Source organism: Agelaius tricolor, unplaced genomic scaffold, assembly GCF_023055355.1.
Source record: "Agelaius tricolor isolate 1412-34295 unplaced genomic scaffold, bAgeTri1.0.p SCAF_23, whole genome shotgun sequence".
NCBI lineage: Eukaryota > Metazoa > Chordata > Aves > Passeriformes > Icteridae > Agelaius > Agelaius tricolor.
The window spans coordinates 8635466-8663141 of NW_027269283.1; the positions used below are offsets into that span (position 1 = coordinate 8635466).

General features: G+C 48.2%; 1 protein-coding gene across 1 annotated transcript; it reads right to left on the minus strand.

Annotated features, from left to right (window-relative positions):
* SLCO4A1 (solute carrier organic anion transporter family member 4A1) lies at nt 1-27008 on the minus strand. The gene is made up of 12 exons (XM_071446712.1): nt 26895-27008; nt 14743-15737; nt 13026-13116; nt 12013-12134; nt 11222-11333; nt 6774-6928; nt 5912-6107; nt 5185-5350; nt 4426-4598; nt 3966-4030; nt 3312-3460; nt 1-2520 (listed from the first exon to the last, which is right to left on the minus strand). Exons 2-12 carry the CDS (start codon nt 15584-15586, stop codon nt 2371-2373), a joined length of 2223 nt encoding a protein of 740 aa, XP_071302813.1. The 5' UTR covers nt 15587-15737; nt 26895-27008; the 3' UTR covers nt 1-2370.
* Nucleotides 27009-27676: the final 668 nt, after the last annotated feature.

The window sequence follows — 27676 nt, forward strand, 5'->3', positions numbered from 1 at the left end:
TACCTGTGAAAGAGTGGTTATATTTCTATGCTTTTATAGCAATATAATACTTCATATCAGATTGGGAAACATACTTCCAAATATTTTAAATTACCTGTACACCTAAACAGCCTGGTTATGGAACAGGAATGCCATGTTGCTGCTTACTAAAATCCTTGAATTGCCAGTCCCACAGCAACATAATAAATGCCCATAATTCCAGGAGCTTTAGTTTAGCTCTGGAAACAACAGACTCAGATAAAGCTCATTTTATAAACACTAAAATTGCATTGCAATATCCATGTACATATATATATATATATATACACACCCATACATATATATATATATGAAGAAAAAACTTCTAACTTTCATAAATACATCATACATAAAATAAGCTCCCAAAATACATTCATGCATCTCCCCATCTCAGATCCCTGCTTGTACCCAAGGTGTCTAGGCTGGGAAGGGCAAGGCCTGGAGACAGGCTCGTGCTTGCAGGTGGCTCCAAACCCAGGTGAAGGTGTTGGGGCAGGGCTGGGGTTAAATCCTGCAGCAGTGGGTCTAATCCTGCCTCTCTAGAAAAACAGGGCTCTCCTGCACACTATGCCCCATCAAAGCTGCACCAGCTGCCCTTCCACAAGCAGCCAAAAGCCACCATCCATCTCACCCTTATCACTTTTAGTTCTTCCAGCAATTACTAGAGATAGAAACAGAATCATTGAATGGTTTGAGTTAAAGATCATTTTGTTTCAATCCCCTGCTGTGGGCAGAGACATCTTCAGCTAGACAGGTTTGTGCCAAACCCCACCCAAGCTGGCACTGAGCACTTCCAGGGATGGGGCAGGGGGTGCACAGTGTGTCCCAGCACTCACCAGGGGCTGGGAAACAAGGGCTTTGGAAGCAGAGAGGTCACCCTGTGGCTTTGGTGGAAGGGGATCTGTGAATGGAAGAAGCTGCTTTCCTCCACTGACCTGAATATCAACTCCACTCCCAGCAGCACCATCCCTGCCTGCAACAGGAACACTCTGAGAGTCAGTCCTCTGCTAATGAAGGAAGCAAATGCCTATCCTGTGTCCATCTGTGGAAGCATAAATATACAGAATATACAAAAACATCTACAAAGCAATTCTGAGTGGGAGCTGGCAGGAAGGAAGTGCAGTTGTGCAGCTCAGAGCTGCAGGTGCTGTCCTGCGACCACGGTGACACCAGGCAGGACTGCAGGGGCTCCCTGTGCCCCCCTGGGCATGCACCTGCACCCTGTGGCTGTGCAAACACTGGCACACCCAGCACCAGCCTGGCCTGATCTGCACTCAGAGGGGAGCCAGACTCACACGTGCCCCAGTTCCACTTCTGCCCCTCAGAAAGGTCCTGATCCATATTGCAAAAGCACATTCAGAGGTCATTTTGGGAACGCTGCCCTCTCTCCTTGCAAGAGTTACAAGCCAGCATCCCCCTTGCACAAGGCAAACCCATCCCTCAGGCTACTGGTCTAGAGACAAACTAAATTCACTCCAACCTTTCTGTTTACCCAAACACACTGTCTTTACAGAACAACCCAAGATAAACATTGCATAGATCTGTATCTCACGTCCTCCCACGCCCAGCAAACAGCAAGAAGTTCAAGTTTTGCACAGTATATTACAAAAGGGATCACTTTTAAACAACACAAATAAAAAAAAACCAAGTGTCACCACGGTGTAAACCCTGCAATGAGTGAGGCAGTGAGCGTACAGTGCTTGGCAGCTCTGGGAATGGCTGCCTGTAGTGTACTGATGGATTTGCTAATCAAATCTCCTCTCCCAGTAATAGGAACTTGCATAATGAGAGAAGCTGCTCCTGAACAGAGTGACTCTGTGTGCCATGGGAAGGAGGAGGACACTGCCAGGGCTGTCTGCTTTGCATGCAACAGTTCAAGGGCCAGCTGACCCATCTGCAGTGCAGACTGCAGAACAGCAGTGCTCCTCCCCAGCTTGGAAGTCCCAACAGGAGTTTTGCTACAGTTGGCTTTACAATTGAGATATTCAATACAGTTGGCCCAGATCCTCTGGTGGTTTAAACCCCACATGCTCCATTGGAGTTACCAGTGATTACTTCCACAAGTGGAGAACGTGATCCTGGCTTGTCACAGACACAGAATAAAGCTATAGTAGCCCTTTCTTTAAATAAAATTAAATAACTGCACGTGGCACCAGCGCACAACTTCAAATGTGCTTCTGCTGTTAAGAAAATAGCAAAGCACACCAGTGGTTACTTAAATTATTTATCTTCAACTAAAAAAAGAATTAAAATTTAAAATATTACTGTTGATTTAAAAACCCCTTGGGAAACTGCATAATGTCTTCTCGTGGTATTTCTCAGTTTGAAAAAGTCTCTTGCATGTGGACAGCACTATATATCCTCTTCAGCTGGCAGTGAAGGCTTGTGCTCCTGGAGGTCACTGCTGCCATTTTCAGATGCATCCAAGCTGCCTGGAGGTGACTCTGGAGGTGGGGGTTTGTAGAGTAAACAGGCCACTATAAAGAAGGTTGTCCCGAGGACCTGCAACCATGGAGACACCCCGTTACTCTCTGCTCTCCCCTAAAACCAGGAGCCCACCCCACATCTGCAATGAGCTTTGCTGACCAAGCTTTGGGGGGATGATGTTGGCCAGCCTGGGAAACAGAGCAGCACTCAGAGCCAGAGGGGGTAAAAATCTGAATTTAGCCAGCCCCATAGCAATGGGAATTTGGAAAAGTTCAGCCCCACACAGACACCTGGAGCACAGTGCTGCAGGAGCCAACACTGCCTCAGCCTTTTGCTGGAAGGCTTTTGAAAACCCCTTTATCACAGCAGCTGCTAAACACTACTATCTGGGGCAAGTGCTTGTTTGGGAGCAGTTAAAATGATGGTTTTCTGCTAATAAATAAAGCCCACAGCTCTAAGCTCTCTTATTTTCTAGCAGTGACTGGGGAATGGTTATTTACAGCCTGCCCACAATGCCATCCCTCACTCTCACTAATACACTGCACTTGGATATTTTACTCCATTTCTAGCAAAAATCACTTTGTTTGCTGTTGGAAGGAAGTATTTCATATGGTGTAATAGAAGCTGTAATCCTAGAAAATAATGGGAATTTAACAGAATGATGGTGTCTGGAGCACCATTACCTGATGAGAAGCTAACAGGGCTTTTGCCTTCCCTGAGAAATTTCTTGTGTGAAAATTTAATTTTGTCTGGGGGTGGGCCAGATCAGGGCAACCCAATTTTGTACAATTCTTTCCCAGAGCAAAATATTATGTCCTAAAAACCTGTCTGCTTTACCAGGGAGTGGAGATAAGCAGCAGCATCACCTTGTAGACCAGTCCAGCGACGAGGGTGTAGCGGCTCATGGCTGAGTTCTGGTAAACGTAGCAGGAGCCCTGCTCCCCACACTGGTCCTGCCACAGCAGGCAGGATTGATCAATCATGGAGCCAAAGGCAATGGGGCCAGGGATGCCTCCTGTGGGCAGAGAGAGGGGGCACCTTCAGTTTGGGCAGCACCTTGCAGAAAAGCACCAAGCTCTGCTGATACCATGATTAAGAGAACTCATCCTGCAGCATCCAGAGCTACCAGGTATCAAAAATTTGCTGGATTTCAAGATCTGAGAGTCCAGCAGGTCTTTTGGCCATCCTGACCTACACATTGCACAAGAGCCAAAAGACGCTCACAGGAGCTTCAACACTTCTGCTCCTTCTCCTTAAAATTAGGGCACATTGGCAAGACATTGAACCTCTGTCACCTGTGACGTGTTACAGAACCCTCCATTCAGTTTGCAAATCACATGCAAAGGGAATTAGGTTGTCCTGGAAGACAGCAAAAGAAAGAAAGCATCCTCCTTTTCAGCAGTGTGTGTCCTACTCTCTTCTTTTCCAACCCAGTGTGTTTTATTCCTGGGTGACAGCTTGGCACACACCTCCCAGAGCCACCAGACCTTTTTGGTGTGCAAATTCCCTCTGCTCCATACCTAAGGTTCGTACCACAATCCACTGGATCCCGAGTGCAAAGGACCTTTGTCTGTCAGAGACACACCTGGGGAGGGAAAGGGGATTGTTTAAAAATGCTGCCAGGCTGCATCACCTCCCTGCTTCACAACTCCAGGCCCTCGAGTCCAGCACATCTGGGACCTCCAACACACCTGGGACCTCCACCCCTCTGGAGATTTAGGATCACCCCAGTGCAGTGTCCCTCCAGCTCTGCTGTAAATGTGTGTGTCCCATGTCACAGGACAAAGCTCCCAATGCTGAAATTTCCTTTCCCAGCTAGACTGGGACAGGAACTAGTCCAGGCTGCCATGTCTCCAGGCTGCCACCAACTCAGTGGTTCCCATCACACCTTTCCCATGCTTGATCCAGCAGGATAAAGCAGAAAGGAGGATACTGAGGCTTCTTGCAGTGCTGGCAGAGGACGAGGCCATCCCTGCTTACCTCAGAGTGGCAGTCAGGGCAGGAATGCTGCTCAGGAAGGTGAAGAGGATGACCACAAATATGAAGCACAGGAGCAAGGGCTTTCTGGCACAGGAGGAGGTGCATTTCCCTGCCTCTGCTTTGCCAGAGCCAGGCAGGAGGGCTTTGTCAACACAGCTGCACTCTTGGTAGACCTGGGAAAGAAAGGCTGGTGGGAGCTCTGCTGAGGAGAGCGTGGTGAGAGTCAAAGCTTTAAAAATAAGAAATTCAGGGAGGGCAGAAAGCAGCTGGTTACCCAGAATGAAGTCGAAATCAAGCTGCATTTTTGACACACCTCTGTTTCCAAACAGGTCAATCAAGCAAGGGAAATTAACTCTGCCAGGCAGCTGAGTATCACCTCTACCCTCCCCAAGCCTTTGCCTGACTCCATGAGCAACATGGTGGAAGGATGAGGAGATGCATCGCGTTCATTCAAGACTCAAAAGGAGCACTAGGAGAGAAATCAGGGGCTTACCAAGCTCCCTGCCTGCCTGGGTGATTTTCCATGGATTTCAGCACAGTTTGACCCAGAATGAGGCAAAGATGATTGGACACAAGAGAAGCAAAGCAGGGTGACCTCAGAGTACCTCCTGCCTTCATCTCACAGGGTACCTGAGAGCATCCACCCTGCCCTGCCTGATTTTACACTGCTTTGCAGCCAAGCTCAAACCCTTTTGAGCCAGCCAAATCACTCTGGAGATGTGCCACCACCCTGCTCATGCACAGTGCTTCCAGACCTACCTTCTTGCCATTCCTGAGGTTTACAGACACACTCTTGCAGCCAGCATGGCAGGGGGAGTAGTACATGATGCCATCAGTGCCACAGACAGGGCTGTAGGTGTCCTGCAGGCAGCCACACTGGGCATTGCAGGCTGCTGTCAGGTTGAGGTGCCCACCTGGCAAAGCACTGAGGGAAACACAGGAGCAGTCAGTGAGCAGCACTTCACAGGAGGAAATGGGGAGAGCAAGGGACAGTGGGAGTTGTGATGGATCCCCAGGTTTGGAAAGGCTTTCATCCCACCAAATTTTAACCATGTCCTGGAGCTGTCTCTCCCACAGTCACCAAGGCAGTTTAAGTTATCAGCTCTTAGGGTGACACTTCCATTCAGAGAGGAGGCTCCCACTTTTGGTCCAGTTTATCCCACTGGACAGAGATGGGGGCTGCTGCAAAGGCAGCTGAAGGGTGGAATATCTCCCACTCTGGTGCTGCTGATCTTCCCTCCCTCACTAACTAGGGAGCCTCTTCCATAAACTCCATCTCACTGCAAAACTCAGGACATCTATCTGTGTCACCCCTCAGGTGTCTCACCCTCTGCCTGTAGGACTGACCAGACACCAACTTCTACCCCCAACACAGCCACACATGACTGCCACCAGCACTGTGTGTTTGAGTTACCCTGTTCTGAGCAGAGCCCCTCAGGACAGACAGACAGACAGACAGACAGACAGACTGGGTGGCTGTTGTTACCTTCCATCGTACATCTGGGTTACTCCTGCCATGGGCATGTTAGGGCAGTGGATAAAAAAAATGAATATGGCCAGCAGACTTGACACTGTGCAAAGCAAACACAGCTTGATGATTCCTGAGCAGCGCAGTTTAAATTTATTCACGAGGAATCCTCCCAGGAATGTGCCTCCCCCTCCGGCTGGCACCACCAGATAACCTGAAAAAGAAGAGGAAAAAACCCACAAGTGAGTTTAGAAATGTCAGCAAGGAGTTTTCAGGTTTGAATACATTAATTGCAGTGTATTTTGCATATAAATGACTCCTTGCTTTCTGTGTGGCTTCTTGGTGGGAGTTCAGTGGATGTTGCTGTAGTGGGTGGCCCTGTGTAACAGCTCAGGTAATTTGGCATGAGCCTGTTAAGGCAGCTTTTCCTATCAAGAGATCTTAAACCTGGCTCTTTGAGGAGTGTTGATGCTTGTTGGACACCATTCCTTGGTCTATGTTACAGCACTTAGGTGAGGATCTCCCAGTTTTTGGATGCTGACAAAATATCCCCCCAAGCTCCGACATCCTTCCTCAGAGGAAATGTTTAGCCAATGTTTCCTGGTGATGCAATAGGAGGAATTACAATTATTTTGCCTTCCTCTAGAGGGTAACAGATGGCTACAGAAGTGACACATTTCCTCCTGATGTCAGTGGATGCAGCTCTGGAAATGCACTGGGTGTAGGTGTGCTGATAGGAAATGATCCCATCCAACAGCTGAAGGGGATAACCAGTCCATAATTAAACTGCAAAGCATCTGTCTCCATTCTAAGTGAGCTAAAAGTGCTCTTCTATTTGTTGGCAAAATGGGAAAACATTGCAAAAACATGTTTTCCTTACCAAAAAAGGTGGCAGCTTCAGAGGCACTTAAACTAAACTGAGACTCCAGGAATTTGGGTCCAAAGGTGGACATCCCAGCAATCAGCGTTGCTTCAGTTGCTCCTGCTAAGCAGAGGAAGATGAAGGTGGGGTTCTTCAGAAGTAGCAGCACTGACCTGGAAAGGACAAATATAATGGAATTGAATCACTGATTTCAGGCACATTTTGATTTCAGGTCTTCCAAGTCAGAAGGATCACATACAGCATCCCATTATCCTGCAACTCTTTGAAAGGAAAAACACCAAAAGGAAGATAATTGGGGTTTGAAGGAGCTTTTCCAGTCAGTGACACAGTGTGTATGTGAGTGATGTAACTCACACTAAGGGCATCCACAACTTCTACATGGATGATTTCAGCAGGAATTTTCCAACATTTGGGGTCAGGCTGAGTACTTTGTCTGTTTCAATGGGGCAATACTGAGAGGACATTACTCCTCACCAAATCTCCATCATTTCAAGGCTTTATTAGTGCCTGTTGGCAGATATCTTGGGACTCCTGACTTAACCAAGAGCAAATCTGTGCTACATCCTCACATACACACGTTACTTGTGCCCACACTCTCAGAACAATAACAACCTCTGATAACCAGAGATGTTTTGTAACTCAGGGGAAATACCAAGCAAGCCTTTCTATATGGAGGAAACACCTCCAAGACACCTGAAAAACAGAAAGCAATCTTTCTGCCACAATCTAAGCACAGTTTTACTTGAAGCTTAACGTATAAATTGAGTAATTCCATTTTACTTTGACCCACTGGGATTTAGGAGAGAGCCACAGATATGCCTGAGAAATTGCCATGTGTCATTTATATGCAGATCCAGCAACAATTCCATCCCTGAGATGCAGAAAGGCCCTCAGGCACAGGGAATGGTCTCAATTATCTCTCACTATCTCGGATATTGGACTAAGAGGACTGACATTGCTTCTCAGGGGATGTTTTGTAACCAGCTTCAAATTCTGCTCCATGACTTCCCCCTAGCCAAGCCCAGGCCAGTGCCATGGGTTATCCCATTTCTGGGGTGGGCACAAATCCTGCAAGAGCCATGTCATGGGATGCCCACAGAGAAGAAAGGAACAGTCACCACCTCCTGCTCTGGTGGAAATGTGAGATCAGAGAAAATCTGCCTTGGTACGAGCAAGGGAGAGATGTGCTGAGGCTCAGAGTCACATTTATGCAACTTCACTCACATGGAGAATTTCATTACATCAAAAGAACAAAGAAGCTGAAAGACAGAAATGCCACACATTCCTACACTTTGATTACAGGGGGCTTTACACTGCCTAGCTCTTGGGATTAGTTTAATGTACTATTTTATTTTCCAGATTTTTTTGACTGTGCTTAATTTAGAAGCATAAAGCCTAATATTTTAGTGAGAAAATGCTTGTAGATCTTGTGGCTGAGGCAGAGAACAGACAGTGCCTTCGCCTTTTTAGAGAGAAGAGTAAAAGAGAGTGCTCCCTGGCACTAGGGTGACTTTGCACCCTCTGCCCAAAAGTTACAGGCTGGACTTGCAAGTAGGAAAATGCAAAGGAACTCCTTTCAGCACTAATAATAAGGATTTACTCACTTAATTTAATCTGCCTGAAGACAGAAGATGTAGTTGTGAGCAGCTATGGCACATAAAACCTTACCAAAGGCAGCACAAACTTTTTTATTACATCAGCTTTAAACACACCCAGGAATCACCTAATTCTTGAATAGTCTTGGCAGTGCTCAGTTCTTGCAGCCAAAGGATTTCAGGAGGCCCAGCACTGCAGAGAAGAATCCCACCAGCTAAAAAAGCTGACCCTCCAAGGCTTTACTGATATGGGCACACACAGGAACTCTTTCTCACATAATGGTTCCCTGAGTAGGTTGGGACCACCTGCATCATCATCAGAGCCTGCTCCTCTGAGCATGGCATGCTCAGAACACCCCAGAGAAATGGGTATTTCTCCAATTTTATAGCATTTGAATGGGGCTTTTCCAGCAAAAAATGACACCCACTGTCACCAGCACCAAGGGAACAGAGGGTACCATGTGCACCCCACAGGAACATAAACCAACTTCTCTTTGTTCCATTTCATGGCTTTTTTAAGTCCCACCCTGCACCTAATCCAGCAGTGATCAGTGAAATACTCCTCATGCTGAAGATCAGGGCTTGCCAGGCCAGGCAGTGATCCTCACAAACTGCACCCTGCAGCTTGCAGGGACAAAGCCTCCTCTTGGTACAGCCCTACATGCCCTCCCTTTGAGCCCCTGGGCTCTGACAGGAGGGGTTACTCCATGACAGCAATCATATGGAAGCAGAGAAAGGAAAATGCTGTTTCATCAGGCCTTTTCAACCCAAGAGTTAATACAGAAGTGTCTCCAGGGCAGAGGATTAGGCTGCATTCCTGTAAGCTCTCGGGCAGCACTGTGAATGCAGCAACTCATGAACCTCACTTAGAAAGGACCTGATGGCATGGAACAGTATTTTACTTCATCAGTATTTCTGCTTATCTTTGTGAGACTGTTACTGCCTGTACTGTGAGAAAATGTGTGGCACACAGTCCCTGACCCAACAAAAGGAACAGGGAGTGTGCTTTGGCCTCACCCTCCAGCCTGGTCCACGTGTCCCCAGGAGCTGCCTGCACAGATGGGATCTCCTCTTTAATGCAAGTTTCCAGAGCAGAAAGCCTTGAAGGCACTTCCCTTTCATTAATCAAAACCAGGGACCACAAAAGTCTGTTGGGTTCCTGCTTTCAAAGCACACTGAGGTCTGGACTGGTCAGAATTGCCTGATACAGATTCCCACCTTTGGGGATTTATTATTCAGAAACAAGGAGTGAAAGATGCTCCTGGAGGAGGATCGTCTCTGTTCCTGCTGTCAGACAGCACAAACAGTGGGAGCTTTGCTCCAGACAAGCAAGAAAAGCATCAAGCACTGAATTTCATCCCTCTCTGCTGCCCTGTTTGTGTTGGTTTTAGTCACAGACTTATCGTTATTTAAATGCAGGTTTTGAATTCAATTTCCGTGAGCAGAACAAGCCGTGACCTCGGAAAATGGCACCCAGTCAAGAATGCCATTTAATAACAGCACTGAAGTCTGTTCAGTGTAATATTCTTCATACAACTGCCTTAACCCCTGGTAAACTTCCTGCAAAGTCTCCAAGCATTTCAGATGGGTGTGAGTCGTGTTGACACAACACAGCTCGACTGGTGCTGAAAATTCCTGTTCTGAGCACCTGTTCTGCCTCCATCCTCCTCTGCCAGCACAGCAAAGACCACAGCTAATGCTCAGAAGTGATTGTTGGCAGCAGCCTGGGGTTTAGCAACATCTTTGCAGGGAGCAGCCATCACACATAGATAAAATCTCCTCCCTAAAAACAGTCCTGGGAGAAATAAAAAAAAAACATAAATAAAAAAAGAAAAGGAAAATCTCAATGGTGACAGATCCCCTTATTGACTGCAAGCTCCAAAAGGAATCAATATCCAGGTATGTCTGCAACATCCAGAGCCTCCATGCCAGCTAACCCCCTGCAATAAATAAAGCAGCACCTCTCTCCCTGCCCTCCATTTCAATACAACTCACCACAACAAAAAAAATCATTAAATATTTCAAAAATCTGTAACAAAAATACGTGGTTAAAAGATCACATTTTATTTTGGCTCCTGCTTTGTTCCCATCACAGAGCCAAGCAGCAGCTCAAGATTAAGCAAGTTGCTGTGTCACTGCCTTGCTGGAGAGATAAGAAGTAGTAATACACAAAAGGTGGCTGGAAGATGTGAAGGCAAAAGAAAAAAAACGGAAACCAAGAATAAAAGAGAAAAGGAACTGAAAGTTACAGTGTGGTATATTTTGTTCCCTGGCTTTGGAAGGGAGCTGTGAGAATCACAGGGCCTGTTTCATCTTGTTTCTCATTAAAAATGACAAAACAGGGATCTAACCCAAGTAAAAATAGAGGAAAGGAATAAAGCCTCGAGGGGCTGGGGAGGAGGAGCTGTTGGAAACACGCAACTGGGCCAGGTGAGGCCAGGCAGAAGCAGACAGGCAGAAATAATGCTGCTGGGGAGAGGGAGGGAGCTGGCAATGCCTGGGCATCTCCCATCAACCAAAGCTGGGCATCAAGCCACTCTCAGTGAAACTCAGTGTGTGGCACAGCACTGCAGGTGGACACGAGCTCCTGAAAACCCAAATGGAACCAGCCACGTGTCCCCTGCTCCCCCATGGGATCCCCAGCACCAGCTCTAGCTCAGCCTCTTTGCCAAGAGCTCCCAGACCTTGACAGGACCAGGCACTTGGACACCTCCTCTGCAAGAAAGTGACATTGCCTGAAGAAGGGCAACACCTTTGAGCTGGCAGGGCTGAAGGAAGCTCAGCTTGGGCTCATCACTCTCCCTCCCCTTTGCAGAGCTCCCTAACCTCTGTGTGGGGTGCTTTTCTCACCGAGGCAGATCTTTCACTGTTTTCCCAAAGTCTGGATCCAATGTTTTTTTGTGGCTGCCATCCTTCAGCTGATGAGCCTCTGACACCCTCATGACGATGTAGCGCTGGGACCCTACATGAAAAATGAGGCAAAGGGAACGAGGAGTGTGTCAGACACGGGGTGTGGGTGCTTCTGAAACCATGGATTTGCAGGGGGAAAATGCAATGTGACATCCTCCCTCCACCAACAGCTGCAAGGGACAAGCAGTAATGAGAGGCAAAGGGAAGGAGGAGTGTGTCAGACACAGGGTATGGATGCTTCTGAAACCATGGATTTGCAGGGGGAAAACACAACGTGACATCCTCCCTGCACCAACAGCTGCAAGGGACAAGCAGTAACAGAGGCAGATGGGGTGAAATCCATTTAGCAATTCCAACTTAAACACAGGGAGCTGTTCCTTTGCTCCCATGTCCCCAGCTAGACACGTGCAGGAGGATGGATGGAAGGCCCAGGGTGAGCGGAGCACCGTGCAGTCTTAGCCCCAAACCCCAGCCCAGGAAGGAGCACCGTGCAGTCCCAGCCCCAAAGCCCAGCCCAGGAAGGAGCACCGTGCAGTCCCAGCCCCAAAGCCCAGCCCAGGAAGGAGCACTGTGCAGTCCCAGCCCCAAAGCCCAGCCCAGGAAGGAGCACCGTGCAGTCCCAGCCCCAAAGCCCAAGCCCAGAAAGGAGCACCGTGCAGTCCCAGCCCCAAAGCCCAAGCCCAGGAAGGAGCACTGTGCAGTCCCAGCCCCAAAGCCCAGCCCCTGTGTACCTGGGAGGCGCTGGGGGTAGCCCAGGATGGGGATGGAGATGAGGAGGGAAGCAGCTCCAGCCCCCAGGAAGCCGATCCACCAGGCCCCCACCCACAGCGTGTTCTCGGGGGCCATGTCGGTCCTGCAGGAAGAGAAGGCAAAGGGACAAAGGGACAGAGGAGATGGTTGGGGACAGAGCAGGGCAGCCCCGTGGGCCTCTCCCTGTGGCTGGCAGGAGCCAAAGGGTCATGGGGGTGACAGCAAAGGACACTGAGTGATCTGATGGGGACGCCATGTCCACCATTCCTGCAGCCTCAGCACAGCACAGCACAAGCCCAGGAAATCACACTGTTTCATTCTCATTTAATCTCAGGTTTGCACAATCACCTCACTGCTTTCCAGCTGTGCTTTGAGGGTTGGCAAGATCCTTACTCCACCCCAAAAACATCCTTTGCAAAAAAACTGGTGGAAATAACTCATTTCTTCCCCTGCAAACCCATTCCCCCTTTTTAATCCCTTCATCTGGTCTAGTAAATGGTGTCCCTGCCTAAGGCAGAGGGCTTGGAACAAGATGATCATTAAGGTCCCTTCCAACCCAAAGCATTCTGTGATTCTGTGATCTACCAAAGAGCCTGGAAGGAAAGAAGAATAAATCACAAATATCACAAAGCAAGGAGGGACTAAGCATCCTGGTGGGATGAGTGGGAGGGTGAGCAGCACTGCCGGGAGCACCACCTCATCAGGGAACTCATTCAAAAATTTCACCTGCTGCTCACAGCCTCATTAGCACAGGCAGTGCAGCGTGAGGAAGGATTGAAGCTGACAGGTTTGTCAGCAATTTCCCCTCAGCAGCAGCGCTAATGCAAACCACCCTTCCAGCCTCCTTGCCTGCAGACACACCACCCCACACCTCAGGCACACTCCCACCCAGCCACCAGATCATTGCTCCAGATCATTGGTATTATTTTTTTCTACCCCAAAGGAAACACAGAGCAGAAAGGGAAAGGAACAAGATTTTTTTTTAACGACTTACTCTCTGCCAATTTCAGTATAAATATTTAGAAACATTCCTCCTACCAGATAACCCGCTGCAGGCCCAAGGATTGCAGCAGTGTAGAAAACAGCTGAAAGGGAAAACAAGTCGTGTTAGACAACGTCAGCCAGGGATCCCAGTGTGATTCCCTCCTGGATGCAGGATGCTCAGCCTCTGGCTGCCTCACACCCTTCCCACTAAACCACCAAGACACAAACCCAGATTGTTCCAACAAGTTTTCCTCTCATGCTTCTGTTCCAGGGAAGCTTTTGCATCCAGCCTGGGAAGTTTTATAGTATGGGGCAGCTAAAATTGGTTTCAGAATGAAACTATATTTAGCAGGGATGCAGCTGATCCCACTGCCAAATCCTGACTGCCACAGCAATAAGCAGCAGGATTCTCTCCCCACTGACAACACAAAAGGTCTACACTAAACACAGCAGCACTGGCACTTATTTCAGTTTGCTGTTTAAACCATGACACATGGAAAGATCAACTTGCTGATGATCTCCTTGTGATCTCCTTCCCACACTACACAGCCTTCTGATGCAGCACGGGCAGACTGACACATTTGGAAATTGCTAAAAGATCACCCTTTGGCACTTTCACCAACAGGACTCTGAGTGTTTGGCGGCTGCTGAGTGACCAGTGATGCAGAGGAGTGAGCTGAGCCTCTTCTCTTGGCTGTGCTTTGCACCAGCAATAGCTGAGCAGCCCAGTTACCATCCCCACTGTGCTGAGGCCTGAAGGGATCATGATCTAAAGATTTACATCAGATATAAATGATGGTGATAAAACACTGGCACAGGCTGTCCAAACAGGTGGCAGATATTCCATCCCTTGACAAGGTCAGACTGGATGTGTCTCTAAGCTGAGTTGAAGGTGTCCCTTCTCATTGGACTAGGTGAACTTTAAAGGTCCTTTTGCCCAAATCATGCTGTGATTCTATGCTCCCTTGCAGGGATATGGGGTATGGCCTCATGGCTGTCTGCCAGTGATGCTAATGCCACATGGGCTGGCCCCATGCCAGGAGCAGGAGGCACTCCCCACCTACAGGGCACAAACTGTGGGAGGAAAAACACCCAACTGAGCTCACAGTTTTCCTCCTAGTAAATAATCAAGAGAGCTGCCACATCCCTCTGAGCTCCACCTCGCCCCTCAAGTGGAAGAAAAGGCTGAGCAGTGTCAGGAGAGGTGCTCCCAGTGTGGGCTGGGAGATGATTCTCGGGGTCTCTAGCTGGTCAGAGTGACCCCGAGATAAGTTAGAAAGTCTCTTTTCCCAGCCTGGTGGTCGAAGAAGGAGTCAGAACTCTTCATTTCTCATTCTCAAGGTTGTTTATTGTATCTAATCTATAAAATTCTTTCTCCTGACTTGCTGAGGTCCGTTCAGCAGGACAGTCAGAGGCACTCTGCCTGCCCCCGGGGCAGTGTTATCTTTTTATACTAAAAACTACGTGTACAATATTTACACTTACTTTCCAATACCTATCACCTATGTTAGACAGTGAGCTTGGCAAATGTTTTTTCCAAGGGCTAAATCAAAGGCACAGGGGTCTTGGGCTCTGTGCCAAGGTCCCCAAGCCCCCTGACAAGGGTCTCGAGCCCTCCAGGGCAGCCAGAGGAATTTCCTGGGTTCCCACAATGATGAAGGCCCATGACCTCTCCCTCCCAGCACCCTGCTGCTAAAGGGCTGGAGCTGCCCTTGAGCCCCACTCACCAATGTACACAGGGGAGTAGTTGGTCTTGACGTTTTCATCCAAGTAGGTGACGCCGAGTGTGTAGAGCGGCGTGGCTCCCATGCCGTGCAGGAACTGCCCCAGCATGAAGACAAACCTGTAGCCAGAGAGGCTGGAGGCGGCCTGGGAGCAGGGCAGGCTCTGGTTCCCCCCACAGACGCCCACCTGGGCCGCCGAGCGCGCCTCGTAGGGGCCCGTGGTGAAGTGTGGCAGGGCGAAGAGCAGGGAGCCCAGGCCCATGAGCAGCACCCCCCAGCCCAGCCAGCGGGGCTTGTGGCCATTGCCCCCGAAGTAGCTGACGAAGGTGAGGCAGACGCAGGCCGCGATGTCGTAGGAGCTGGCGATCAGCCCGCTCTGGTAACTGCGCAGGTCGAAGCGGCGCTCGATGGAGGTGATGACGGTGTTGATGAAGCCGTTCACGGTCATGCCCTGCAGGAAGGAGGCCACGCAGAGGAAGAACAAGACCCCTTTGGATGTGTTGCAGGGCTGCAGGCAGCCGGGGGTGAAGGCCCCCCAGCCGCAGGCCAGTTCCTCCCCTTCGGCAGACACGTATTTGATCCCTTCTTCGAGCGGCGTCTGGTCCTGCGCCGGGCTGGGTGCGCAGAGGGGCTCGGCAGAGGAGCCCGAGGGGCTGGGGGCCCCTGAGGGGCTGGGGGCCCCCGAGGAGGCCAGGCCATTGCTCAGGGAGGTGCTGCGGCCATCGCCCTCCCTCGCTGCGCCCAACGGGCGGCCGGCCTCGCCGCCGTGAGGGGATGGGCGGGAGAAGTCCAGGGGCTGAGCGAAACAAAAGCCATTTTCTCTGGTGGAGTTCTGGGGCATTGCCATGAACGGGAATGCAGAGTCCAGTGGCACTGAGGTGGGCTGGTGGCCAGGGTGGCTCTGTGGGGCAGCAGGGACCAGCCTGTCCAGGAGATGCAATTTTCAGCACTTACTTCAGTAGGGAGACGGTGAAAGTCGGAGCCAAGACCATTCTGATCTGTGCAAAGAGAATTTTTACACGCCTTTATACAAAACCATGCTCAAACCCCTCAAATATTCTTTTTCTTTTCCTTTTTTTTTATTTTTTTAAGAAGTACAAGCATTTCACTGTGCAGTTCACCTGGTCACATGCCTTCCACCATGGGATGTGCTGGTACCTCAGGTGTCAGGGCATCACTAACATTACAGAAAAGAACAAAACATTCAAGAGCCTTAAAAGAAAAGCACCTCTAAGGCAGTGTCCCCACCGACTGAAGCCCCTTATCTCTCCTCTGATAAAGATCTGCATCTCCCTTCTTCCCCCTGCAGAGAACAGCCCACACAGCTACAAGTTTCCCACTGCTAGAAGTCCTTTGGTCTCTCTTTCACACTCTGCCAATAACAGTTTATAATTATCCTGAAAAGTTTCCACAGTCAGATTGATTTTATTCCAAGCCCTCAGATCTGTTTACAACTATTCAGTAAAATCCTTTCTATAACTAATTAGACTACATGCCATTTCAGAGCAGGCTGGAGGGCAGAGGCAGCTGACTCTAACCTGATTACCAATGCAGACTGCCTTCCCTCACCCTGTTCCTGTGCATTGCATCACCTGATCCTGCCAGCAACCAAGAGTATTTTTCCTTAAATGCCTTGGCTGAACTATAAATGATGAAAATAAGAAGGTTCTGCCTTGAATACTGGTCTTAAATATGCAACAAATGCTAAGCGAGAACTGTTTAATGAGAGAGCATCCTCAAAGCATCCTGTATTTCTCAATAATTTTGCCAATATCTGTTTGAGAGGTTCCCACAAAAATGCTCCCCCTAAGATGACAGCCTCATCAGCACGGAAGAGGGAAAAAAGGCTTTTTTTTCCGCGATAAAATGAACTATGTTCAGATGGCTGTAACCTGGGAATATTGCAGCCTTTGGTGAAGACTTTAATACTTATCTGCGTGTTGCTGTAAAAAAATGATTGACATTTGCTAAATAGATGTGCTTCTCTGTACCAGCAGATCTCAGGAGGACTTGGCAGAAAGTGATGCTCAGAGCACCACCAAGGTTCTGCTCCTACCCCAGAAGGGCAGAGGACAGCCCACACGTGCCACCAAATCTTAAACATTCATGTCAGGAGCGCTACAACACGTCTGGTCAAAGTATTGGGCCTCATAAACAAATGAGGTCCAACTTTCACTTGCAAATAACTTTATCTCAATTACCCTGTCTGGGGAGCAGTGTTCATGGACTATTTCCTATTTCAAGCTCCAGATTCCAGCAGAGATTTGATGACAGAGCAGGGCAGGTGAGCCTGGTGGGCAGGAGGGCACCACTTTGCAGCTCCACGCTGGACTCCTCCAGGTAACTCCTACCTTAGTTGGCTGAGTACAGCCAGGTAACTTTGATCTGTAAAGTGTAAATGCAAAAACTGACTGCAGGGGTTGAAATTTTGCTGCAGAGACAGACTGTTGTAATGTGCTGGCACAAAAAAATGATGCCTTGCTGCAAGACTCTATTTTTTCCACTTTTTTTTTGCCTCTCCAGTGTTCTTATGACTCTTACAGCTCTAAATCTGTTTCTCATCTTTGGATGCAATATTGGAAGCAATAAATAAGCCTGCTTTAGCACTCTGTTAAAGTCAGGAGTGATTATTAGGTGCTGAATCAGGCTCTAAGGGGCGGAATGGTTCATACTCATGTAAATCAAACGCCTCCTTGCACAGCAGCCAGGGCTGCAGCTGCACCCTCCTCCTATCAAACTTGTATCAGACTCATGTCTGATGTTACACTTGACTGCACTTGTAAAGAAGGTTTCTTGGCTGGGGATTGATTTTGCTCTCACTGATTACAGCAGACAGAAGAAGCACATCTCTGTTATTACCTGATACGCAAGCAGGAGCCCTGAGCTCCCCAACTGGCCCAGCTTCACCCTGGAGGAAAAACTCCTTTAAACACTGGGATCTCTCCTTTGATACCTCATGAATTTATATTGATATTTTGGTATTTCATGAGTCAGGAAAGAGATTACAGCTCTTCATCAAAGGTTTTATTTCCTTGGTGGCAGCAGTCTGGGCCACCAGACCCAGGTGACCACATCATCCCCTCTTCAACTCCTGCCACTGTTAACAGCAAACAGGGTGAAACATTTCCAAAAAAGCAGCCAGCCTTTCCTCCAGGCAGCAGATGTTTCCCCCCACCCAGAAGCCTTCTCAGCCCCAACATCCCCTCCTGTACAACCCCAGTGGACCTGGGCTAATGACTCGTGCCCAGGTGCCGTGGGCAGGGAGCCCACTCCTGCTCTGTGCGCCCCCCGAGCTGCTTGGCACCTCTTGAAGTATTTATAAACTGGCTGTGACACCTTCACTGTGGGTATCAGCTTTCACAGGAGCCATATGCCACTTTAGAGGACAAAATATAATCTTCAGGGGAAAAAAATCCAAGCAACTTCATGCACTTCCTAATCATTCATATTCTTCTGAGCCATCCATTTATTGCCTCCCATTCATCTCTGTTTTTAATGACTCAGCGGGTGATTTCTTGCTTACACTGAATCAGTCCCAATGCTATTATCTCTCTGCCATAGATTTCCTCATTTTGCTGCAGGATTTCTACTTTTTTTTTTCCACTGTACAGCTGGTTCCAGAGTGCCAACATTATCGAGTCAACACAGCAGAAGTAGCAAGGCAATGAAAGCATTTGATTTGTATTTCCTGATGAAATCTGTAAAGACTTCCCCCCCCATAATATTTAGCATTAAATCAATAGTAAAACTTACAAGCTTTTCATCAGGTGATCATTTAAAAAGTCACAGGACCAATTAAAAACATTTTGTATTTCTGCCAAGGACTGCGATGAGATTAATGTTGCAAATTAACTCATAACTGACATGCAAAATAATCCCATTTGCTGAAACATGCCCAATAATAGTTAATCTTCCCTTCCACATTATGGTTTTTTGACTTTTATATGGTATTATTGTGGCAAATAATATCTATACATAATTTCTGCTTTCCACAGCTGAGCACAGTTTATGAGTAGACTTAGCATTTTTTTCAATTCTATTGCATACATGGAGATATTTCCTAATGAACAGGGGTAAGGGATTAAAAATGATCAGGAAGTGTACTGCAAACAGGAGAGCAGCAGCCCCAGGCAATGCTTGGTGGCTGTGATGGGTCTCCTCTATTTTATTTTCCTCGATGTGTGAATGAGCCTGGAATTACTGATCAAGTACTTAGAATCTGGTCCATATCCAAGTACCATATCCAAGTCCATATCCAAGTCCATATCCAAGTACCAAGCTCATATTACTGCAGCAAAGGATAAATTCATCTGGGTTTGTCCATTTAACTTCTCTTGGTAACACAGTGAATTTTCCTCGGAGAGTTTGGCTTCAGAGGATTAGCAGCACTCCTTCTGTCATGGCTGATAAACACCATATGGATCAAGTGTAATCCACTGGCTGCTTTAGGAGTGGGGAAGCCTCCCAGAAGTGAGATAAATCCACATCCCAGTCCCGTGAACAGGGCTTGTCCTTAGGCCACTGGCTCAGTGCAAGGGAGATAAAAGCAAGAATGGGATGAGTGAGCTGTTCTGAGCAACACTGAACTGGTTTCCTGGCAGCTGAGGAACTTCACCCAGCTCACACCAAGTGTAAACCTTACATTTTTAGCCCAGTTTTTCAAAGCATCCCTTTGGATCAGCAATACAGAGGATGCTGCTATTGTGGGATTGGCACGAGGACTGGACTGGAGCCTTTGATAAGCAATTCCTGTGGGAACAGCGTGGTCCTGCACACATGGAAAAGTTTCAGGAATGAGAAACACACCCGGAGAGCAGCCAGCTGACCATGAGCTGAATGCTGTGCTCACCCTAAGTGCTGCAGGGACAAAGGGAGGATGAGGGAGGAACTTCCTAGGAATGGGGGCAATAGGAATATCCTGACCCACCCCTCATGTCAGAGACCTGCTTTCACATGATTAGCCCCACTGGAGTCTGAAGAGAGCAGCAAACACTGGCTTCGAGTTATCACACGAGCAAGGACATATTTATAATTACATAAATTCCAAATAGTAGAGCTTAGCACTCACAAGCCCTTTGTATGTTTTCCAAGTGCTTTCCATTCACCGGGAAATTATTGCAATATACGCAAGGAATCAGGAAGGTGGCTTGGATAATATTCAATTAGCTGCTTGAAAATGCTTTGAAGATACATCTAGCCAGATTTTCTGAATCTATTTACTTGTTCCAGCTTATCTGTGCAAATACAATTGGCTGCAGCTGCCTCAGACCATCTTTAGAAACTTGCAGTGCCAACGTACAGAGCAGATTTAACCCGGACACTGCTTTTTGCCATAGCACAGATTAACCAGACAAAAGGGTCTTTTATGCTATAATTCCTAACTTCCCCCTCCCTAATGCCACTCTTGCTTTAATGTCTTTTTCCTACCCAAACATTTGGCCAGTGCTGGGAAGGTTTTCACGCTGGCACTGCACTGTGCCTTCCATCACTGTCACTGCCCATGGAGCTGGGTGTTTCCAGATACACCACCAGCATTTTCCCAACCCCTAGCCCTGCATGGTGTTCTTTTCCATCATTTGGATTCTTACAACCCAATAAAGAATGTTCTATATTCAGCACTCTTTCTGCATGAGCTGCTGGTCAGCTCTTCCCAAGGATTACCAGTTAAGTTCCTACAGCTGTCCCTTCTCTGTTTCCAAGCAGAAGATGCAGACTCAGGCAAATCCTTTATGATGTAAGAAATTAAACGAAATTAGCAAAACCCAAATAAAGAACATGAAACACGTGATTCTCTGGTGCTTCTAAAGATAGAGGCACTAGAATGCAAAAAATGCAACATCCTGTGTTACACAACTCAGGGATGTTGAGAATAGATGTATTTCAATAATAGATGTATTTCAATAATATATGTATTTCAAATAATAGATGGATTTCAGTATTACTGAGATTCAATAATCTCATGTTGACATTTACCATGGTTTACAGGCACTTACAATTTTTCATACTTACGGTTTGATCAATATGAAGGTAGAAACAAAAAAGAAAACCAGATGGAATGTTACCATGAAACTACCTAGAATTCACTTTTTCTTGAGACACAATTGCCTTCCAGCCCCTCTTCTCTGCACTACAGGGACTTTCTGGGGAAATCATGTACCACAAGGTCATTTTGCTCTACCAGCCAAGGACAGACTTTAGCTTGAGCTTTCTATTACAAGTTCTCCAGCTCAGCCCTGTGTTGGTGGGCTGGATGCCCACACATTCAAGTCCAACCTGACAACACAGAGCTCAGTGGAGTACATTAGGAGAGCTAAAATCATCACAGAAAAAGAAACTTGCTGTTCATCAGCATCTCCTGTAACACTCACCATGGGACAACATGAGATGGGCAGGTGGAAACACAGAGCCTGGCAAGAGTAGAAGAGACACACACCAAGGATTCAGCTGATGGAAGGGCATTTCCCCACAAAGCCCCTTGTTTTTTATAGATCAGCAAGTTACAGCTTCCCCAAACAGCCCTGGGAGCCTGAGCTCACCAGTGCACACCGCTTAGCCTGGATCTTGTTTAACATCCAGTGATGCTCCCTAATCCTCTTAGGTATTAGTCTTGAGATTCCTGCCAAGCAGGGGAACAGCAGAGCCTCCCAGACAGCACTTAAATGAACTCACTGCTTGAAATGTGCAATGCTTCAAAATGCAGTAGAACTCCAGCTGTTCTACTTTGGTTAACCTCAGATTAGCACCTTGGAGGTCACTGCGGCGTGCAAAAATGCAAAGTTAAATCACCTCCATTTCTGTGCCTCAGGTAACTCCCTGGGAAGCAATTCTGCTCTAGGACTGCAATTTTTTGTCTCATAATGACTTGTTTAAAGCTAAGTACCTAATCTGAGTTAGACATTCCTATTGTGTCTCTGCTGCCAACTGCAAGGAGATCATCTCATTCAGCTTACCCACAGCCCTCAAATCACAGAATTGTAGAATGATTTGGCTTGGAAGGGAGCTCAGAGACCATCCAGCTTCTGCCCATGAACAGGGACACCTTCCACTGTCCCAGGCTGCTCCAAGCCCCATCCAGCCTGGCCTTGGACACTTCCAGGGATCCAGGGGCAGCCACAGCTTCTCTGAGCACCCTGTGCCAGGGCCTCACCACCCTCACAGGGAAGAATTCCTTCCTAGTATCTAACCTAAAACTACTTTCTTTCAGTTTGAAGCTACTCCCACTTGTCTATCACTCCATTCTCCTGTAAAAATTCCTTCTCCAGCTTCCTTTAGGCACTAGAAGGGTCTCTAAAGCCTCCCCAGAGCCATACCTTCTCCAGGCTGAACAACCCCAGCTGTCAGAGCCTGTATTCCCAACAGAAGTGTTCCACCCTCAGTCCTCTCCCTGTCTCCACAAGGATTATTTTGCGTTGCTAAATCACCCAGCAAATTATTGCAGATATGATCTGGAGAAAGAACAGGTACACAATCATATTGCTGTTGGATTAGCTGAGGATATTACTCCCAGCTTATCCTGGCCTCATGTTGGCTACCACAACAGAAACAATATTTGATCTAGCACAAAGCCAGATGGTGCAAAATTAACCCATTCAGCACAAATCTGATGTGGCACAGGGAATTTGGTCCAGCATTGGCACAGGCTCACATGGCTGTAAGACTTCTGACATGGCATCTGCAGCCTCTAAGTTTCCTGATACCAAGAACTCCCCACCCATCTCCTAAAGATGACCTAAACAGGCATCACACTTCATTTTATTTCATACTGTTAGATAAACAGAATGTCATCATGCAGATAATTTGCATCTGCTCATGCAATACCCTAGATCTTGACAGGCTGTGGTATATTGGGGGATTTCTCTGAAGAGGGCAGATCCCTATTTGTGTCATTAAGAGGAAATGATGAACACTTTCAAAGGGATGACTTGTCTTCATTCTCTGACTCAAAATCCCACAACCAAGAATTAGAGCAGCTATGAAATGAAGGGCAGGAACTCAGGGCCAAAGGGGAATTGGGGCAGAGCACAAGATCAGCACAGTGGCAGCGTGCAGGGCACTGCCACCAAGGATGGGTGGGAAGAAGCCAACCTGGCATGCTCAGATCCATTCCAATGGCAGCTCCTTGTACTGCAAGCTCCAACAGAGGGTGCAGCAACATCTCATGCAGAAATCACTGAACATCTCAAGCATGATGCCCACAAAGCACAAGGGGTTGTAAATGGGCAGGTGCATCCTGGATGTGCTGTCCGTGGCTGCTGGCTTCTCCCATGGCTGGATGCCTCTAAGTAAATAAACAAAAATCCCCTCTGATCAGAAGAGGTGAGACTCCATCAACTCCTTTGAGAGGTGGAAAAATGCTGAGCCATATCCTTCAGCATTAAGAGAGCCCCAGCTCAGTATGAAACAGCAATTCCACACACACACATCAACATCCACACCAAGGGACAGAGATAGAGATGTTCAGAGGTGAGGGCACACGCCCTGCAAGCACCACAGGCCCTGCAGGCGGCCACATCCTTCATCTGAGATTCTGGCTGAGATTCTGTTTTCTACTGGCCTTTTAAAGCAAAAGAATATTGAATTAAAATTTCAAATCTGATTTATTTGGAATATGGCAAGCTAAAAAGATTGATGCAGTTTTTCAAGGAGAGGCTAGGAGAGAAAAAAAGTCTAAAAGAGCTCAAGACTTTCAGATATTTTGGGAACTATTTATTTCTGTGTCATGGATTGCTACCATTTACCAAAACTCTAAAATCTAAATGTTTTTTTTTTTCCTCTCTTAATCCCATCCCAAAAAATAAACCCCTATCACAGAGGATATCCAAAGTACTTGAACTGACAAATATGAAGCTATAAAAATGACAAAAAGTACTTTTTCATGGATTTTTTGTTCAGCCAGAATATTACAAAATCAAAGTATTTTTTAGGGAAAAAAAGTGTTTGATCCTGCTTTCTCAACATAGAAATGACTCCCTAGCTCCTTCAAACCATCAGCCACAGTAAAACAAAGCTTGTCAGCATTTCTTTTTTCTTCTTGAAGAACCAAGCCAAGCTCTGGGAGTTCCAGTGACTGAAGATTATTGATGCCATACAGTAATATGCCATTAGCAATAGCAATTAAATTCAGTTTTATTATAACTCTACAGATGTCAGTGAAGTAGCACAAGTGAATAAAAGGGACTTCACTGCTCCAGGAATTTCAAGAGCTGCTGGAAAGGCTCAGCACTTTGCTGAATGAGGTGAACTAGGATAAACAGAGTATTTCCCAGTGCTAACGTATGCCCACTGCTCAAGTGGGCTCATTTACAATCTACAGGTGGAATTGACACTATTTCTGGCAGCAGCAACATTGCAGAACCCCAGGTTCAGGGGGTTCTGCCTGAAGAGAGATTTAAGGTTAGAACAACACTGCTCTGCTAATAATAAACACTTCACTGCCTCATCACACGCTCTCCTCTGTACTCGAGAGAGCTCTGACATAAAATCTAATAAGTTAGTGGCCCTCTCTGAGCACTTGTCTACAATCACTTAGCCCATCCATTGAAGTGGGGTGGTTTTGTGTGGGATTCACAGAGCAGATGAAGTCTCTGGCTCTGTGGGAGCGTTTTCCCTGGAGCGTGTGTGCAGGAACTCTTTGTTCTCCAGTCCCGCCGTCCAGCGGCTCGCACGCCACCAGGTCACTCGGGGCCAAGATGGAACAAAACTAATCCTGTGGTGGGGAGCTCTAGGAATAAATCAGGGTTGAAAACGAAAGGAGAGTGGCTGCAGGAGAGGAAATCCCACAGGCACACAGGGCTGGAATAGCTGGGCACAGGTGCAGGGAGAGCCATGCTGCCGCTGACTGTGGACAAAGCCCCTGATCCTGCCTGGGGCCTGCTCTGGGCTGCTCCAGCTCCCAAATTCTGCTCCTCTGCACACGGATAAGTCCATCACCAGACCAAGACAATGCAGTTTTTACCTGTGCTGGGGAAGCACAGCACCCTTCAGGGTGGCCAGAGAAACCCAGGCCAATGCAGTCCATTACACCAATAAGAGCCTGTGCACCTAACTCTTACTGTTGCCTTAACACAGTGACCTCAATTCATTAAGCACAAAATCCAAAGGGGGAAACTTTCCCCTGAAATCATACCCAGCACCTCATTAACCCACCAGGAAAAAGCTGCCAACTCTGTTCCGTGGGGGCAGAGTCTTGCAAAACTTTTCCACCATTCACTGTGATTATGCAAGATACAAATGTCCCAGGCTCTGAATAATCAACTTAAAGGCAACACCTCAAGGAACACATAAGGAAGACAAAAAACCCAAATGGTAAAGCAGAATGTATGGTGACCGGCATATGAGCACCTTCATCTTTGCAAAGTCAGGATTCTGGGCTTGGCACACCCAATTAAAATAAAGAAAAGCAAAACAAGTGCTCAGTGATGCTTTTTGGGGTGGACTGAGCAAAATGAGCAGCATAAAACAGAGCAATGATTCCCTGCTACTGCAGGGTGTAAAGCCCCAAATGGGAGGGCAGGATCCTCCCCAGCACGTTCCGTGCTGCAAAGTCACACACACAAAAAAAGATTAAAACTGCCTGGAGGAGTTTGCAGTCATGAGGCACCGAGCAGCTGGATGCTGATCTCCCTAAGCCGGTGGGTATTTCTTTTGTTAGTGGCTGATCCCATCTTCCCCCGTGCCTGCAAATCTCTAATCTCTGTAAAGACTTCCAGCGAGTGCTTGCTCAGGTAGTTCCTGGTTTCACTGGCCAAGAATATCCAACCCAAGCAGGAATCGCTGCTTCCCAGCCTCATCCCTCATCCCAGGGTCACACTTCGTGTTCCTGCCACTGTCACCGAGCAGGTTCGCCCCATGGGCAGGAGAAGTGAAGGGACTGTCAGAGGAGTGGCCACTTCCAGGGCTCCAGGTGCCACTTGTGACACCTGAGCACCTCATCACTCACCCAGGGCTGTGATGGAGTCCTGGCAGGGCAGGTGGCTCTGATGTGTTCCCCCCAGCCCGCCCAGGGCACAGAGCTGCTGCTTCAGTTTCCGACCACTTTTGGCAGTTTGCAAGCCAGACCTCTTTGCATATAAATAGCGACATTTTTTTTTTTCCTTTTCATTATTTGACTAACCCGTTCCCCCCCCCAGCTTCATTCTTTCTCACGTTTACAAGAACTCTGACACACTTTTCTGAAGATCTCCTTTGTGATTATTTCTGCCTCAAATGCTATTTTAATGTCTGTTTTTACAATCAAGTGGCACTTCAGAAAGTAGGAGCCCAGAAATATATATATATATATATATAAATATATATATATATATATATATATATATATATATATATAAAAAGAGGTGCCAGGTGCCAGGCAGGGATAACTTCAGGTTTGTAGCGTGTTGCCTGGTAAAATCAAACAGACTATAAAAGGGTAATAAAATGTTAATGCAACAAACTCATGTGATTAAGGTCCACTTCTGCTGAGAGCTTTTTAGGCTCTCAGAGCTAAAAAACATGGTTTTATTACAGCAGCTTTTGATTTGTATATTCTGAACAAATGGGTAATAAAAGTAATATAGGGCAAGTAACTAAAGTGCTCTGATTCCACCCAGCATCCTGCCCGCTACTAACTTCAGTTCTACTCCTGTGAAACTGATTCATTTATCATTAACGTAACATTTTTTTCTTGTAAGGATCCCGCCATGCCACTTTACTACCTTTACCCACTTCTAAAGGAAATTAGCATCTTTCAAATTTTCTGTAGCAAGACACGGTCACGCTACAAGGAAAACCCCAAACCGCAGTGATTCAGTCCGAACGCAGCTCGAGGCAGGAACCCAGCCTTGCAGCATCCTCTCAGACCATGGCAAAGCGGAAAACCTCAATGACTGGGGCCATTTCAGTCACTCTCCCCTCGTGACATCCACCGGGCTGTTCCCAGCAACCAAAAGCCCCCGGAGCGGGGCTGAGCCCCGGCTGAGCCCCCCGTGAGCTCCGCATCCCCATCCCCATCCCCGCGCCCTCGGGGCTCCCCCGCAGCCGCGTGGGCTCCGCCCGGCAGGTCCTGCCCAGGCTGGGGAGGCTCTCCCGGGCATGCCCCGGTCCCGCATCTCTCCCCGCACCCCGTGCCCGCGGCAGTGCCCGCTGCGATGCCCGCTGCGATGCCCGGTGCCCGGTACCTGCCGCTGCCGCCGCCGCCGCTGCCCGCGCTCCGCCGCCTCCGCTCGGCGCTGAGCGCGGGGCCGGGCCGGGCGGGCGGAGCCCTGACAGACGGACGGACAGACAGCTGCTCCAATCGCCGGGACTGCCGCCGCCCGCCGGGCCAATGGCGGGGAAACCGGGGCCAAGGGAGGGAGGGACGGGAGGGATGCGGGGAGAGGGACGGGGATGGGAGCTGGGGAGAGGGTTCTGTGTCTGGGGCAAGGAAAAGAGGAGAGGGATGGGGAAGCGACAAGAAGGGGGTGGGGACAGAGCAGGGGTAAGGGCTTCGGCATCACATCAAACCCTGCTCATTTCCCGGCCCTCTGCGCACCTGCAGCCCCGCAGCCCCCAGGCTCGGGCTGCCCACCCTCGTCCGGGGCTATCCCAGCCTCCCTGTACCCCCGGCGGGCTCATGGAGAAATTCTGGGATGAATCCCTGGCCCAGACCGAGGGCAAATCAGTGCTGGAGGAGCTGCACCCGCGTGTGTGGCGGCAGAGAGCAGCGACAGGACTTTGCTCTTTCCTCCAGCTATTGCTGGAGCTGAGCTGGTGCAGAAGGGAAGGTGGAGGAGCCGGTGCAGGGGGCATTATTGAGCCCTGACAAACGCGGCTATCGTGGCACTGTCTGCATGCCACCATGCCCTGAGTTAATGATTGCAGAGTTAGCCACTCCAGATTTAAGGGAGTTGAGCAGGAAAGCTGTGGGACACCCCAAACCCCCTGCATTTGCATTAACACATTTGTTTGAGCGTTTTTCTTT

What these genes read in the sequence shown, in the direction of transcription:
- SLCO4A1 (XM_071446712.1), bottom strand. Translation starts at nt 15,586, where the DNA reads ATGGCAATGCCCCAGAACTCCACCAGAGAAAATGGCTTTTGTTTCGCT. An exon ending in ACCTCAGGAATGGCAAGAAG is followed by an intron (nt 4,599 to 5,184) that starts GTAGGTCTGGAA and finishes TTTCTTTCCCAG; the next exon opens with GTCTACCAAGAGTGCAGCTG. An exon ending in GATTGTGGTACGAACCTTAG is followed by an intron (nt 3,461 to 3,965) that starts GTATGGAGCAGA and finishes CTCTGCCCACAG; the next exon opens with GAGGCATCCCTGGCCCCATT.